The sequence below is a fragment of the Sarcophilus harrisii genome, chromosome 3, assembly GCF_902635505.1.
Source record: "Sarcophilus harrisii chromosome 3, mSarHar1.11, whole genome shotgun sequence".
NCBI classification, from domain to species: Eukaryota; Metazoa; Chordata; class Mammalia; order Dasyuromorphia; family Dasyuridae; genus Sarcophilus; species Sarcophilus harrisii.
The window spans coordinates 586,447,327-586,463,052 of NC_045428.1; the positions used below are offsets into that span (position 1 = coordinate 586,447,327).

Genomic DNA, 15,726 nt, shown 5'->3' on the forward strand with positions numbered 1-15,726 from the left:
TGTTCTAACCTGTTTTAGAAGAAAAACCCATTGTTTTGAGTTAGGGGAGGAGTGTGAGTTTTTCATTATTTGCTTCTTGCTTGCAAATTGACAAATTTCTATGTGGATTTTGCATATTTCACATGTACTGAACTTTGAGCAAATCTGATCTATGAAAGCTCTTAAGGTTTTGTTTTTATTTTTTATTTTATTTTATTTTTTTTTTTGCTGAGGCAATTGGGGTTAAGTGACTTAATTTGCCCAGCGTCACACAGCTATGCAGTATTAAGTATCTGAGCCCAGATTTGAACTCTGCTCCTCCTGACTTCAGGGCTGGTGCTCTATCTACTCTGCCATCTAGCTGCCCCCCCCCCTTTTTTTTTTAAAGAGATGATTATTTTTTGGGTGCTGTATGTCAGGGATACACAAAGTCAAATAGAAGCTGCGCCTAAGGATACTTGTGACTTCATATTGACTTGGAAAACCCTGCATTAATATTCTGTATGCTGTATTGTATTAATTTGTTAAATATTTCCCAGTGACATTTTTCTCTGATTCAGGAGGTATATAATCTTAACACTTCAATTGTACAAAATTTCTTTAGTAGGAACCCCTTCCCTCCATGTTGGCAGTACCACCAAACCCTAATTGGCATATGCTTATTCCTTCTGTTTGCATTGATTAGGATCTCTTCTTACCCTGGAGGAATTCTGTTCCATGTTTATATAGTTTCTAAAAGATAAAACTTGAAGACTTAAAAAACCTTTTAGTACATTTAAAATTGTCAAATTGGTGAGAAAAAGGATTTACACCTTTTCTGGAGTTGCTCCTCCTATATAAAATATAAAAAGTCTGTCTCGATTTTTGGAAAAAATCATTCCACATGTGATTGTATTGAGAATGGGGTATGTGAAACTTAAGTGACTGGACTCCTGCAGAAGACCTAATTGCAATTTTTGATGGCCCTTACTCTGCTGCATAACTTTAAATATGTCTCTTGGTATTTCTGATTTCCATCTACAAATTGAGATATTAGATTTGTTTTAAGATTCCTTGTAGTCCCTTGTGGTCCAGTTTCCCCCCTCTTTGTCCTACAGTTTACCAAATTCTCCCAAATATCCTGTTGTCACAAATCCTTTATAAGGAAAAAGTTTTAGCAACTACCCAATAATGTGCAGGATACTTTGCCTGGAATTAAACAAGCTTGGAATTTGGCTACAACCCAATATCGTCTTCATCTCATTGCCCTTTTTGTACTCTCAATCTTCCAGACAGACTCCTAAAGACATGCTCTAAGTATCCCTCCAATATTATCCAATCCAGTTTCTCAATAATGTTTTAAAAGTCACACTTTATCATGATTTCAGCTGAAGTTATTCTCGTGACAATTTGTTTATGTTATTACTAGAGTATCATTTCCTGGGACTAGTTATATTCATCATTCTTCAGACTCATCCCATTCTTAACCCCTCTTTTATATCTGTAACTCACCTTTCTTAGAAAGTCAAATAGATAACCTTTCCTTTGGAAATTTTTACTTACTAGGCACTCAATAGATGACTTTTTTTGTTGCATTGTTTGAATTTAAATTTACTTTGGGCTGACTTATCAGATCTTTAAAATTTTAATTTTACACTTAAAGGATATGCTTCCAGTTTGTGATCATTGTACCTTATTATTAATAGACATTTATATTAGGACTGTAATAACACATTTCACACATATAATCTTAGTTACTTCTATACTCTGACTATCCCTGAGTGATTCCAGAAACAGAATCATACTTAGTTTGAAGCTAAAGAAACCAGGTAGGCCAGAGGGAGGACTGTTTTACAGTATAGTATTTTTACCTTTTTTTGTTCATTTGTAATTTGTTGATTTTTCTTGTGCAACAATATAATTGTGGAAATATGTATAGGAGAATTTGCATTTGTTTAACATAATTGCATTATTTGCCATCTTGGTGAATGGGAGTGGGTAGAAGGGAGGAAGAAAAAAAATTTTGGAACATAAGGTTTTCTAAGGGGTGAATGTTGAAAACTATGCATATGTTTTGAAAATGATTTAAAAATAATAATAAAAAGAAATCGGCTAGGGAAGAGATTCTTTTGGCTAAAATCTGCTCTAGATGTTGGGGTTGGGGGGGGGGTATAAGGGAAGGGAATTTGACAAGAGAACCATGGAGGGGGGTCACAAATAAAATACACAAATATTGCTGATAATTCACCAATATCCCCAGAGTACTGTTTATTCAGATAGAACATGGGAGGTAAAAAGTGAGATAAATGGTATATGTTCATAATTTATCCTAAAGTAAAATAGTAACAGTAATAATGTTTTAATCTCTTCATTGGCTTAGAGTTTAGACCTTTCAAACCAGATAGATAGCATCTTGTTCTCCTAATAAAAAATTTAGCTTTCTTTGTGAGCACCCTTTCTTAGTTACTTTATTTCCTTCCTCTTTCAGATATTTGTGCTATGTAATCAGATTTTAAACTCAGCTGCTTCTTATATCCTTCCCTTTACTTCCTCCTGCTCTCCCATCCAAGGAAAGAGAATTTAATATTCATTCAGGTGTTATGTATTCATTTCTCCCCCCCAAAAAAAAAAAAAAAGTTTGTCTGCTGCTTACAAGGCCCAGTACGCCCCACTGAGAGGTGAGTAACATAGGATCAGTTTCTGGAAGGGGGAGAGACCCTATAAGTTTCTGAATTACTCCCCCCCTTATTTCATCTCAGTATTGCTTAGCAATGAATTTTGACCCATTCTGAAATCTTATAAAGTGTAAGAAAAGAGTCAGTGATAATTGGTATAGAAGAGCTTAGAATTGATTGATACATGCTTATGCTCTGGGATGTTTTACATTTGATTAAAAAAATTAATAATTTCCATTTGGATTGGAAGCTTCTGAGAGTAAAGATTGACATTACATGTGAAACACATTCAGCATTATTGTCCTTTGGATCGTTTGTCTAGTTAGTTCTGTCACCTCTTTCTGAAATATCATCAGATAGTAACGGATACAATTCTTGCTTAGGGTATAATCATTTGAACTGGCATGTACTTCAGTGATTGGATCACTGAACCCACTTCCTTGTCATTGCCCTCTAGACAATGGCTTTTTTGCCCTTTCTCTTATAGGAAAATATAGCATTTAAACAATGGATTGAATTCGTCTTTGGCTATGTGACAACATTTAGCTTTTCTCTGTCCTTCTCATATAACATATCCATGTTAGAACCTCTTGCCCAGACTAGCCTCCTCATTGGTCCCTCTGGCTTCAGTCTCACCCCAAACCATCCTCTGCTTAGTGTTAGATTGATGGGCTCTAAAACACAGACGCCATTTGTTCTGTCTTTAAAATTAAAATGCAGACTATTGACTTGTAAAGCCTAACAGGGTCTGGTTCTGACCTATCTCTACCTACCCCCGCCCTCGCTCCCCCCCCTTTTCCCTAGACTAATTTCAATTATTCTTCATACTCTGTCCCAGCCAGAGCAGCTTTGGTGCTTTTTCCTGTGCTTGACTTGGCACCTCCATTTCTCTGTCTTAACACAGGTGATTGTTGTCCAAGCCCGGAATCCACTGAATTCTGTACTGACTGCCTTTCATTTGTTCCCTTCTCAGAGATGTCCATGCATGTTTTTTATTTAATTGTACGCATGTTGTTTCCATAATAGAAAGCATTAACTGACTTTGTAAGCAGTATGTATGAGATTTTGTTTCTATATCCCCCACACTGACCACAGTAGGAATTTAAATCAAATCACTTTCATCAGGCATTTATGCAATTTAAAAAAAAAAACTATTCTGCAAACAAAACAATTCTTTTTGAAAAAATCTATAAGTACCTTCTGCACAACAAATTGACAGAATAAAGACATGGTACTTAACCACTCATTGACTTGTCCTCAAGTTAGGTGGCACTGACAGGTGAGTTGTAATAGTGAAGTGAAATGTGACAAGGATATAAGGGCAGTTGAACTCCAGGAAGGACATTTCTTGTGGGGGGTGGGAGGGTGTTAGGTGAAATGTAACCAGTTTCTTTTTCATAGTTAAAAGGAAGGTAGAAGGTAACAACCTCCAACTGCATTATTAGTTTGAGTAAGATGAGTGTTTTGTGAAATGGCACTTGAACCAAACCTTAAAATGGGAATTTTTGTGCATTTAAGATCTTTTTACTTCTCTTCTGACTTTGGGTTAATGGTGCAAAGTCATGCTATTTTAGGCCAGCTCTCATACATACTGCTTAGAAAGTTAGCTCCCTTGTCTTCACATTAAGAAAAAGTAAGGTAGGAAAGATAAAGGAGAGGTGCTCATTCATACCAAGATAAAACCAGAACTTTGTCTTTTTTGGTCTCACCATAATATGCCCTTGGGATTCTGAGTTTTCTTTTCTGCTCTACAAAACTCTGCATTTAGCCTAAAACTTTGGTAATGTGGTGGTTGTTAAAAATGACATCTAACAGTAATCTCCCAAAAGATTGTATTAGGAAGAGATTATTATATTACTGCTTTGATTGGGAACATAATTTTATTTGTTGTAGAATGAAGTTGTTCTGAAACAAACTATGAATTGGAGAAGGTTTGTCACTAATCAAAATTAAAACCATTTCCCAGCAGTTTGTGGTACTATGTATTAAGCATTGGTACAATTGGATTATAAAGTCTGGGAAAAGGGGCTGAGATTTGCTAGAAATTAATTGAGGGTGTATTACCTGGCAACTTTGGGTGAAACTTTATACAATGTGAGCTATGGAAGGAAGATAGATGATTGAGTTTAAAGTGAAACAAATATTTTCTCAGAAGTTCTGTGAGTTAAAATAGTTTATGGATGGGAAGGGAAGGAATAGAGTATAGATCAGAAAATAGCAGACACAAAGTGTAAAATTCAGTATTACTTCAGATATTTTGAATTATTCCATAGTGCTGTTTTCATATTGACAGTAAAATGTGTAGTGTTTTTTTGAAAATCATTTGTTCTGAAATGTAGTCTATGGTTTTGTAATTTCTTATGTAAGCTATTTGGAAAAATTTCAATTTTCAGGAACACTTATTGGTTGAAGGTACACTATATGGGCTGCAGATTGGCCACAGTATTTGCCAGGCTGTTGTTAGTATACCAACAGATGCACAGCTTTGTTCATGTTGACATGAGAACTGTTTCTATATCCCCAGCACTGACCACAGTAGGAATTTAAATTCCTGATTCCAACTTCATTTTAAAGTTGCACTTAAATTTATTTTAGATAATTATTAAAATTTATATGTTAAATATATGACTAAACATAGAAAAATGCCTTTTAGTTTAACAGATTTTTTTTTTTTGATAGTTCTCAGAGATTATGAAATGCTGAACAACACGGATTTGGTACTGTTCCCCAGTGTAGAGTGTTGCTTTGTTTTTTGTGTGTGGGGTGTTGAATATGGTTTTTCTTGTATTTGAAAAGTACTATTTAAAAGCTCAGAAGCTGGACTTATCAGATTCATTTGAATCTTGAACCAAAAAGGGCAGGTGGATTCATAGCAGGTAAAAACGATTTAAGATAAATTAATTCCAAGGGAGGAAGAAAGTCAAAACTGGGAGAAGATAAAAAGATCATTCTACAGAGGATTGTGAATTTTGAGTGAAAAGAATTTCTTTATCCAAATTAAGTTACTACAGTGTTGTTGGCCTTGTCCCATGGTTCTTGGCTAGTATTAGATTTTCAGAACGTTAATAAGAGACTTGGTATTTCTTTATTTTAAATTGTTTATTCACAGGGGAAGGAAGAGGGGAGAGACTAAGTGGCCTTGAACAAGCACTTTTTTAATCTTCAAAACTAAAAATTTTGGCATTAAAACCTATAGTAATTTAGGTCAAGTGGCTAATCTTAAATTTCTGTGAAAGGTAGTATCAACAGCAAAATAAGTTTGGTCATGTATACTTATTTTGTATTTAATTTATACTTTAATATATTTAACATGTATTGGTCATCCTGCCATCTAGGGGAGGGAGTGGGGGGAAGGAGGGAAAAAATTGGAACAAAAGATTTGGCAATTGTCAATGCTGTAAAATTACCCAGGCATATAACTTGTAAATAAAAAGCTATTTTTTAAAAAAAGGGTAGTGTCTAATTATTAAATATTCTTATGTGGACTCGAATCAAATTGCACAATTGTCCAAAATGAAATTTCAAGAGCCATTAATGAAGTTAAAAAATGAGAACTTTTCAAAAGGTTAAATTGTCATCTTAAAAAGCAGCATTTCTCTGCTTCACCTGAAACTTAGTCCTATTGTAGTTGCTGTTCAACTTTAATAAAAGAATGAGCCCACAGTATAGATAAAGAGGATGACATGACAGTGAACTAAAAGGAAGTTTAAAATTAAGCATCCATCTCTCTCACACACAGACTTGCACACAAATTTTCCCAGTGATTGGTAGCAAACTTTAGAATGGGTTATCATATGAAAGAAATCTCTTGATTGGTAAGTATTGGTCTTAATATGGTAGCAATGTAGGGGGCAGTGTCTAAATGACCACTCCTGGTCTCATTTTAATACTTGATGGTTGTATAACATTTCTTTTATTTCTGCCTATGTTTTATTTAAAAAAAAAAGTTGTCAACTAACTATAAGCCTTAGTGTTTCAGAAGAGATTTAAAGTGTGGGGAGACAGGTTGTGAAATAATGGAGTCTTTTTAGGGAGTAGGAAGTTTTAACTTTGAAGCTATTGTTTAGATTTTCCATAACGAAAATGACCTCATGGTAGTAAAATAAAGATGACTTTGTTTTTCTGAAACTTTTTACCTTGATGTTTTAGAATCTTGGACAAATATTTCCCTAACAGTATTGAGTATTTTATTTTAAAACTAGAATATATTAAGAACTGAGACAAAAACTTTGTCTAGGCAAGTGCACTAACATTTTTCTCCCTTCCCATCACTTCCCCCATCCAGACTAAAGGATTTTTTAGTCAGGGTTAATCTAATTAAAATCTTTTCTTCTTATTGTGTCTTTCAGCAAACGAGGATTCAGTGTCAGATCCTTTGGAACAGGAACTCATGTGAAACTCCCAGGACCAGCACCAGACAAGCCGAATGTTTATGATTTCAAAACAACATATGATCAGATGTACAATGATCTTCTTAGGAAAGACAAAGAACTGTATCCCAGTGGAATGCCCTTTTAAAAAACCAAATATGGTCGTCTTTGGAAGGTGTAATTCATTAATTAGCATATGGAATATGCCTTAGCTTGGCCTTAAGTTTATAGGGAGGGATTGTAAATGAAAAGGGAAGGAGAATTTTACTCATTTTATATACCTTACTACAGTTAGTAGTGCATGCAATCTAACTCCCCCTTCCTTTTAAAGCAGAGTAATATTCTAAAAACTCCAATTCATAAGTTAAATTTTTCATGCTTTGCTGGATTTCCCCAGTGTCCTGGAAATGGATGTATTGGGGAGATTACTGACATGAAGAAAAATTAAAATCATAATTGTTTTAGTAAAGCTTTACCTTTAGGCATAATATTAAACAGAGTAGACTACCTAGGTGAAGAAAATAGTGATAGTCTTTCACATTACTCTATAATGTTGACTGAGAGAGGCAGCAGGACATAATGGATGAGAGATGGACCTTGGAGTCAAGAAAATCTGGGTTCACATCTGGCTTTTTGATAGTGGGCAAGTCACTTAACCTCTTGTTGCCCTGGGCAAGTCTTTCCACCCAAGTTCTATCTGCTTTGCTGAGAATTGGCAACATAATGAAACCACAGGTCCATATTGCTGCTATCCTGACTCCCTTAGTCCATAGATAAGTGTTTTTGCAGAGCCATGTATATTTGGTACACTGAGGAAGACCAGCTTATCTTAGAGCAGATTTGTGTTCGATGGAAACAGTATTGATAGAAATCCTTTTGTGGGATGCTCCTACGAATAGAAAAATGGGATTTGACCAGTAGTACTTTTCAGTTTGTGTGAAAACCAAAAAGTGGGGTTTTTAAAAGATTTTATGAATAAGACTTAAAATAGATATTTGAACTCCAATATTCACACATTTTGGCTCATGATAGTCATCTCTGTCTCATCCTTAACTATTGCCTCACTGTTAATTTTATGAGCCATGTTTAAGAGGTGTAGGGCTCAAACTTAGGAGAAAATTGTAGCTAAACTATGCAATCCCCAAATTGTCATCTTTTGACATCAGAGCTATTGCCATCTTTGGATAAATTAAAATGTTTACTACTTGTATGTAGGTTACTTAGGTGGCTGAGTATGTCCCTGAAGGTCATTCTAGCTAAAGTGTTAGATTGGAGCACTGGGTTTGTTGTATTGTGTCTTCTCTACCTATCCTCCCTTTATTTAATTTTGCTTGTTTTTTTTTTTTTTTCTTATTTTTTAAAAGATACACAGATAATTCATTCACCAATGTAATGTTGACAAACTCCACATGGTTACCCTTTGTAACTTGGTTTTCCCATTATACATTGGCAAGAGAAAAAGCAGTCTTTGCCATGGGGCTGTATAGCCATGTGGTGGTAACTCCTTTTTGAAACTTGGCATCTTGAGCAGGGTCATCATTGAATGCACACAATTCTGCACTACCCACTGTCCTTGGGGCAAGAGAGGTGTATCTTCAAGTCATCATTTCCTTGTAACGGTGAAGCAGCTTTTCATTTGCCTAATTTCTTCATCTTAGTAACTAAAATACAGTTGGCAAATTAGTTGTGAATAACACTATGCCCATTCTGGTCTTGCTATGTCCCTTTAGCATGACAGATGGCATTATGATTATGAAACTTTTACAATTTTATTTGGAAGAAAAGTTTTTCATAAACTTTTGAGTTCTGACATCAGCTGTGAGTCTTAAAAGCTTATATTTTGTGGCATTAAGATCTTTTTATGAAATTTGATAAATTTTGAAATCTGATGCCTCCTATCAGTATTAGAAATGGGCAACAGCCACACCATTATTATTATTCACTGTATTGTTCCTAATATATGTAAATTGAGTCCCTATCTTCTCTTTTGCTTAATTTTGGAAGAAAAAATTGATAAGAAATAAAATAGTTTGGCTTATATTTGGACCAATACAGTTTTTTTTTTTGTTTTTTTTTTTAAGGCCAAAACTTAGCCTTTTGTTAGTTACATTTGGTTGGGAAGGAACAGTGGTGGCTGTGTGCTGCTTTGATGACCAAATGGAGAATTCTCCATTTCCAAGGTACTTTCTTATCCTGTCCCAAGGGGGAAGTGCTTGATAACTAGGAACAGATGAGCATAGGGCTTGTCCAGTTTGAAAATCTTGTTGGAAAATGAACTACTCATAGATCTGACTCCCCATAAATGAGGAGCTGAGAAACAAAACTGTCCTAAAGAAGCAGGGGTATAGAACTAAACCCTGAAATGGAAGTGATGTTAAAGTAAAATGTAATGAAGGTCTGGCACTGACTAGCTTTGTGACTACTGGCAAGTCCTTTCTCTGGGGCTCAGATTCCTCATCTGTAAGCAGGGAGGGAGGGTGACTAAGATGTGTGACCACTGGTAATTCCTTTCTCCCTCTCTGGGTCAGTTTTCTCAACTATATAAAGAAGAGGGGAGGAGGGAAGTTGGGATTATCTTTCTCTAAGGTCCCTTCCAGCTCTAAAGTAATGTGCTTCTGTGAGCTGTAGGATGATGGGAATGGTTAGTGGCTAAAGAATTGGAACATGGGCACAACCTTGGCCCTGCTTTCCACAGTAATGAAGAAATGGGTCACAATGACCTTTTATGTCCTAAGGGTGCTGCTGTCCCTGTCTGGATCTTATGCTCAGGAATGTGTCCATTGATTCATTTTTCTTCAGAAATGGGTTTTCTATTCCTTTAGGTGCGTGGGTAGGAGGAAAAGGGCAAGACTGGGCTTGACAGCTATATATAACATTATTTTGGGTATTGTTGAGAGGTTTTTGACTAAACCAATCTCGCGTACATCCTTTGCCCCAGTCAAGCAAGTGACATCTCTTCGAAAGGAATTCATTCCAGCCCTCGGTGAGATGCTGCAGAGGTGTGGACATCAGTCTGTGGTGGCATGGGGGAAGCAGCCGAGGTAAAGCAAACAAAGCAAAACCCCAAGACCAGATTAGGAATGGCTGATCAGAAGGGGCCAGGTGTGTTACAACCCCCATCTTGGCCCATAAGGGGCCAAAGCAAATGGCCAGGCCATAGGGGTTTCCCAGATGTGGACACTACATGTGTGGTTTCAAGGCCTAATTGGGAGACAGCTGCAACCCCTCTCCAGGAAAGTCAAATGGGCCAAGTAAGAGTAAGATAGGGGATTTGAGGGAATTGGTTTGGGTTTTTTAAGCCAGTATATTAAAAACGGGATTAGTGGGGGAGGGGGGGGAGAAAAAAAATCATCCAATTAAACATTGTCCTAAATGAAGTAGCAAGAGCCAAGTTAGCTTTTTCATAGGAAGCTCTAGAACATCCACAAAGACGGACAGTGCAGTGTGTATAGAATGATGACCTGGGATTACTAAAACTGGAACTCATTTAGTTAGTTGCTCTTTGATTTGTCAGAAGAAACATCTCTTTCATTGATCATTTTGTAATTTCAGTTGAAGGGTCTATTTCAGTACGAGATGGGACATACGGGCAGAATTGAATCAATTTTGATACTAATACAGGCATTTAACAATTCATATTTTACTAGAAAATAGGCTTTTTCTTTATGGGGACATTAGACTTACAGAGTAGCTTAGCTCCAAAGTTAACTGAGTTTTTTCTTTTTTAAGTGATAGCTTTAGCTTTTACATCACAATTCATTTCTAATTAATATACATTTCCTTTAAGCATAGCATTTCCTGGCTATATTAAATGATAGTTTTAGCTTTTATGTCACCTTCATCTTCAAATATGTTCCTTTCCCTTTGAGTACATCATTTTCAACATTGATATTTTCTTGTTTTCAAATTTGAATTTTCCCCTAGGAGGGGAGAGGGGTGGTGTGAAGAAGTTGCCTTTAGTAGGAACACTTGGACAAACAGCTGTTTTAAGTCACATGTTAGGATTTTTTTGGGGAAAAGCAAAATGGGACATTTTTAAAGTTTTTTAAGGTTAAGACACTTATCATTGCTGAAGAAGTTGACATGTAGGATTTGGCTTTGATATACTTTACATTAATTTGAATCACAATAAAAGCAACATAAGTAAATGACAGGTTTAGAGAGGCTTAGTGCCCTGTTGCCCCACACAAATCTGGAAATTGTAGATATAGAGCAGGGGTCGTCAAACTTTTTAAATGGGAGGCCAAGTTCGGTTTAGAGCTTGGAGAGTCTTCGAGACCCTAGAATACTACCTCTTTTATTTTTTTAGATGAGAAAACAATTTCAGAAGTTAAATTACTTTCCCAGTAACACACGGCTAGCCATCTGCAAGTTGGATTGAAACCAGGATCAAAATAGCCTAACCATACCAGGTGTCCTCTGTAGTATACAACTAGTACACCACATTAACTTAAATGACTGGAATGAGTGATTTGGGTTAGTGTTTTTATTTTTCCCTATGGTGGAAACTTTTGTCTCTTAACTGAAATGTTACCCCTCACTTGTCACAAATTAAATCAGCTGAGCACTCCTCTAGAGGTGAGAAATGGCTGCTTTCTCAAGGCTCCCATAAGGACAGCTTCTTAAGTTTTTCAGATAAATAGTTTTTATTTCTTGAATTACTTTGTCCTTTTTTTTCTCTTCTTTCCTCGCCTTAGCTGTATTCATAATTTGAAGAAATGAAGTTCTTTCCCACATACAAGTCTTACAGTTAAGATTTGCTGTTCCATATGGTGCCATAATAGCTTTTCACCATCCAAATATATAAAGAGCAGTCTTGGATATTTGCAGTGTTATCAATCAAAAATCAATTTCAAAAAAGTGGGAAGAAAAATAATTTAAAGCAATAACCTAATTGACTTTTTAGTAAGTCCTTGACTGAAACTTGATGGACTTAGCAGATGGAAGTTAGCAGAGAGAGTTGACAGCAGCATTCAGTGCAAGGGGTGGGGGGGAGGAGGTGGTTTAGCCACAGACAACAGCTGATCACTTGGGGAATGGTTGGTGAAGTATTTTTGAACCAACAGCTTTAAAACCGAGTATGAGGATGAGAGTGTACTGGCCTTCTCCAGGCTAAAAAGCTATTGTTACCGCCTTCCAAAAGGGATTGACTAGAGGCTGTTGGGATTAAGTAGATGGGTGGTTCTTCTGTGTCCTGGCAGTCCAGAGGATTTGCATGTTTAAATTGATTGGGTGGTCAAAGACAAGCTACTTCCTCTCAGCCTCTGGATCAGCTTCTCTAAAGTGCAGGTGATAAGGATAACTACCTGCATCACTGGAAGCCTTGTTAACAATGAATTACTAATAAAAACAAAACTATTTGCATAAGGATGGGGCCCGGACCTGTGCTACCCTGATATGTGGAACTCCTGCAGGATGAGGAGAAAGAAACCCCTCTCCCAGTGTTGGTCCTGGATCATCTCTGCAACATAAAGCCTTAGAGAGTTGCCTAGACCACTGAGACGTTAAGTGACTTGCCCAGGGTCACACAAGTATTGGGTCAGATTCATGTGTTAAATCCAGATCATATCTGGCATGGAGGCCACCTCTTAACCCCACCATTCTTCCTGCTCCTGCTTTATAAAAGCAAATATGAACTTGGGAAACATTTGCAAAGCACTTGTAACATTTTCAACCTAATCTCACATCTCATTTGAGCCTCAGCTTTGAGGTGGGCAGGAATTATTCCTATTTACAGATGAAGAAAAAATATGAAGGAGTAAAGGGCTTTCCTAGGGTCGGATGGTGAGTAAGTGTCAGAGCAGGGACTAGGATTCCTAGTCCAGTGCTCTTTTTTTCTTTTGTTATAGTAAACCAAATGATTATAGTGAGCAGAATAGCTAAAACTTGGCCATTTTGATGGTCAGATTAGGGGGAGGAGACAGTGCGGAATTACTCGGAGTAAAGACTGCTTCCTCTCTCAGGTGCAGGTGCTTATGGAGAATAGCCCCATAACTTCTAAAGCAGTGGTTGTAATCTCGAATCAAAGCTGAGCACTAAACCAAGAGGATAGACTTTTAATACTTAACTCTTTTTTAGAATACATGTTCTATTAAAATAGATTTTTAGAAAGTGCTCCCAATGACCTTTTGAAATTGTTTTTAATAGGTTATTAGACTTGCAAATGAGTCATCAAAATGTGAAATAGCATTTTTAAGTACAAAATATTTGAATTTTGTTTTAAAGAAAAAAATTATCCATAAGTTTGTGATTGCTAATGAATTTAGGATTCGAGAAACTGAAATTGGTGACCAAACTCTTAAAAACTGCATAAATGTAATTTATTATAAACAAATCCACATTAAATGACTTGATCATTAGAGGTGAAGTGTACAAGTTTGCATTTGGCTCATCTTAAGTATTTTTTTTTAATATCTGGATAGGTGAGATGTCTGTTTTGAATTTATTTTCCATGCCAAAGTTTTTTAAAGATTTTTGTTGCCTTTTTTTCCTTTCTTAACAATAGTTTCATTTCCCCTTAATAATGCCGCCATTATAATACTATGCACATAACAATCCTTGAGGATACTCATTATCTGATGAGCTATTTCAGACTCCAGAGTGATGCACCTTGCTAGGAGTGAAGCACATCATTATCCCTTGTCTGACACCAAGACTGTTCATTTTCTAACTTGACTATTTAAGGGCATGTGGACATGGGTGGTTGGGCTTATTTCTGCTCACTACCTCAGCAGACACGTCTTAGTCTAGAGTGGAGGAAGAAAAGGACAAGATCGGGAAGTATATTCAATGATAGGAGGAAGGCATCTTCAGACTTACATCCCAGATTCTAAGCTGAATGCATAAAAACACCGTTTACTGTCAGAACACTGACACATTCTACAACCCTGGTTAGTAACTTGTTTGGTAATCTTAGGTTTTCTCTTAAATTTAACAAAACTTGGAGCAATTTCTGAAGCCTATTTCCTCTTCTGTAACAATGATTAGTGAGCTTCCTGTCATCTTCATTGTTCATCATGATGCTAAAAATGACTCAAGCCTCCTGAATCACATTGTAACCCCATTTATACAAGGCACACTCCACTCTGACTTAATGTTTCTTTAGTGGTTCTGTATTCCATCCCTATAAAACTATAATTATTAATAGTTTTGCCAGTATTTTGAGGCCATGAATGGTATTCTTCTGTTGCCAATTACACGATAAGCCATTGCATCATATTTCTGCCTTATTTATCTAAAGACTGGTCCTTTTCACCTTGTTTTGAACCAGTAGTCTTTTCTCATTCTGTGTATATTGGTTATCTTCTATTTTGAGGAGAGGTAGTAAATCAGCTTTACAAATGAATGTTTTAAAATTTAGGCTTAATAGTATTCATATTGTCCTTTAAGTGTTAGAATTGTTGGAGAGTTTGAGGTTTTTATTTTTTTTAGCATTTAGAAAGTATAATTCTATCTTTAATTTGCTAAGATGAGTCCAAATTATTTGCAGATTATTTGGTCATTGGGACTCGAACTAGTTGATTTGGATGTATTACTAATACCTCGAAGCAGACACCAGTGGTAATTGGAGATAATAAAATACAATTTCATAATTTTGGACATTTTGCCAAGTGCAAATTCTTCTTGCAGTTTAATAAAATACAGATAATTGCACGTTATATTTTGCCAAATGCAAAATTTTTTTGCCTGTTCCCTTAGTGTTCTCTGAAAAATGACAAGTACACTTTGGTTGAGGCTATCGATGGCCCCGTTGGGTATGAAGGGAGGTTGCATTACTAGCATTCTGCTAGCTGGAGCTGACTCAGGCTTCAGCATTTTTTTTTAATTTTTTTTAATTAGAACATCCAGCATCACACTTTGAATAATGAACAGGAAGAAAATTCAGAAACACTAATGTCCAAATCCTCTCAGGGTCGAGCACTAAAGGACTCCCTTTTTGTATAGTTCTTATCCATTTGGGCTTTCTGGTAATTCAGTTATTTTTGTCAGATCCTTTCTTAAATCAATGCCTTTAGAAATCGCATATGTAGCTAGCCCCATTTAGTAGGTAGAATAAATGTTGCCCAAAAAGTACTTTGGGTGTGGACCTCTTGTCTTTTAAATACCATTAGACCAAAGTCAATCCTTTAGAGTACTGAATAACAGCAGTTTTTATTCTAGTGACAAGTTACATGTACGTTTATCAGAAATTTTTGTAATTACTGTCACCACATTGTTGGGGAAAGAATGACTGGAATTCTTTGATTGGCTCCTAGATTATAACTTGAAGACAAAAATCATGGCTTTTTGGATTTGTGTCATATTGTCTTTCACATTTCCATCTATGAGTGTAAACTTTCCTAGACATTTTTATTTTTAAAGTTGTGCAAGGTATTTCATTTAACCACTTCAAAGGACCAGGTAACTTGATTCAGTTCCTGGGTATGAGTAAACTCATAGCTGCTTAGATAAACATGCTGATGGGCTATCATGAATACTTTAGTAGTAGGACACATGCTATTGCTATGTCTAGTATATTTAATTACCTATGGCTTTTAATTTCCATGCAGTGACTGCTTGCTCATCACAGCCTACACAAAGGATTTCAGGGACATCTGTATCTCAGAAATTTTTTGCAAGTATATTTCCCCCATGAGATTAAATTGCAACCCCATTTATGACAACCTATTTGCTTATGGCTTAGTTTTATAACGTGCATCAGTTTTGCTAATGCCCCAATATAT

At 36.1% G+C, this 15,726-nt stretch overlaps 1 protein-coding gene across 2 annotated transcripts in view; it reads left to right on the plus strand.

Moving 5' to 3' along the window:
* The window catches only part of SSU72 (SSU72 homolog, RNA polymerase II CTD phosphatase), a 42,285-nt gene that overhangs the window by 7,024 nt on the left and 19,535 nt on the right, over positions 1-15,726 (plus strand). For both annotated transcript variants that reach the window (XM_031963038.1, XM_031963039.1), the window contains exon 2: positions 6,983-7,126. In XM_031963038.1, the coding sequence (XP_031818898.1) occupies positions 6,983-7,126 (144 nt within the window). The remainder of the gene's footprint in view (positions 1-6,982; positions 7,127-15,726) is intronic.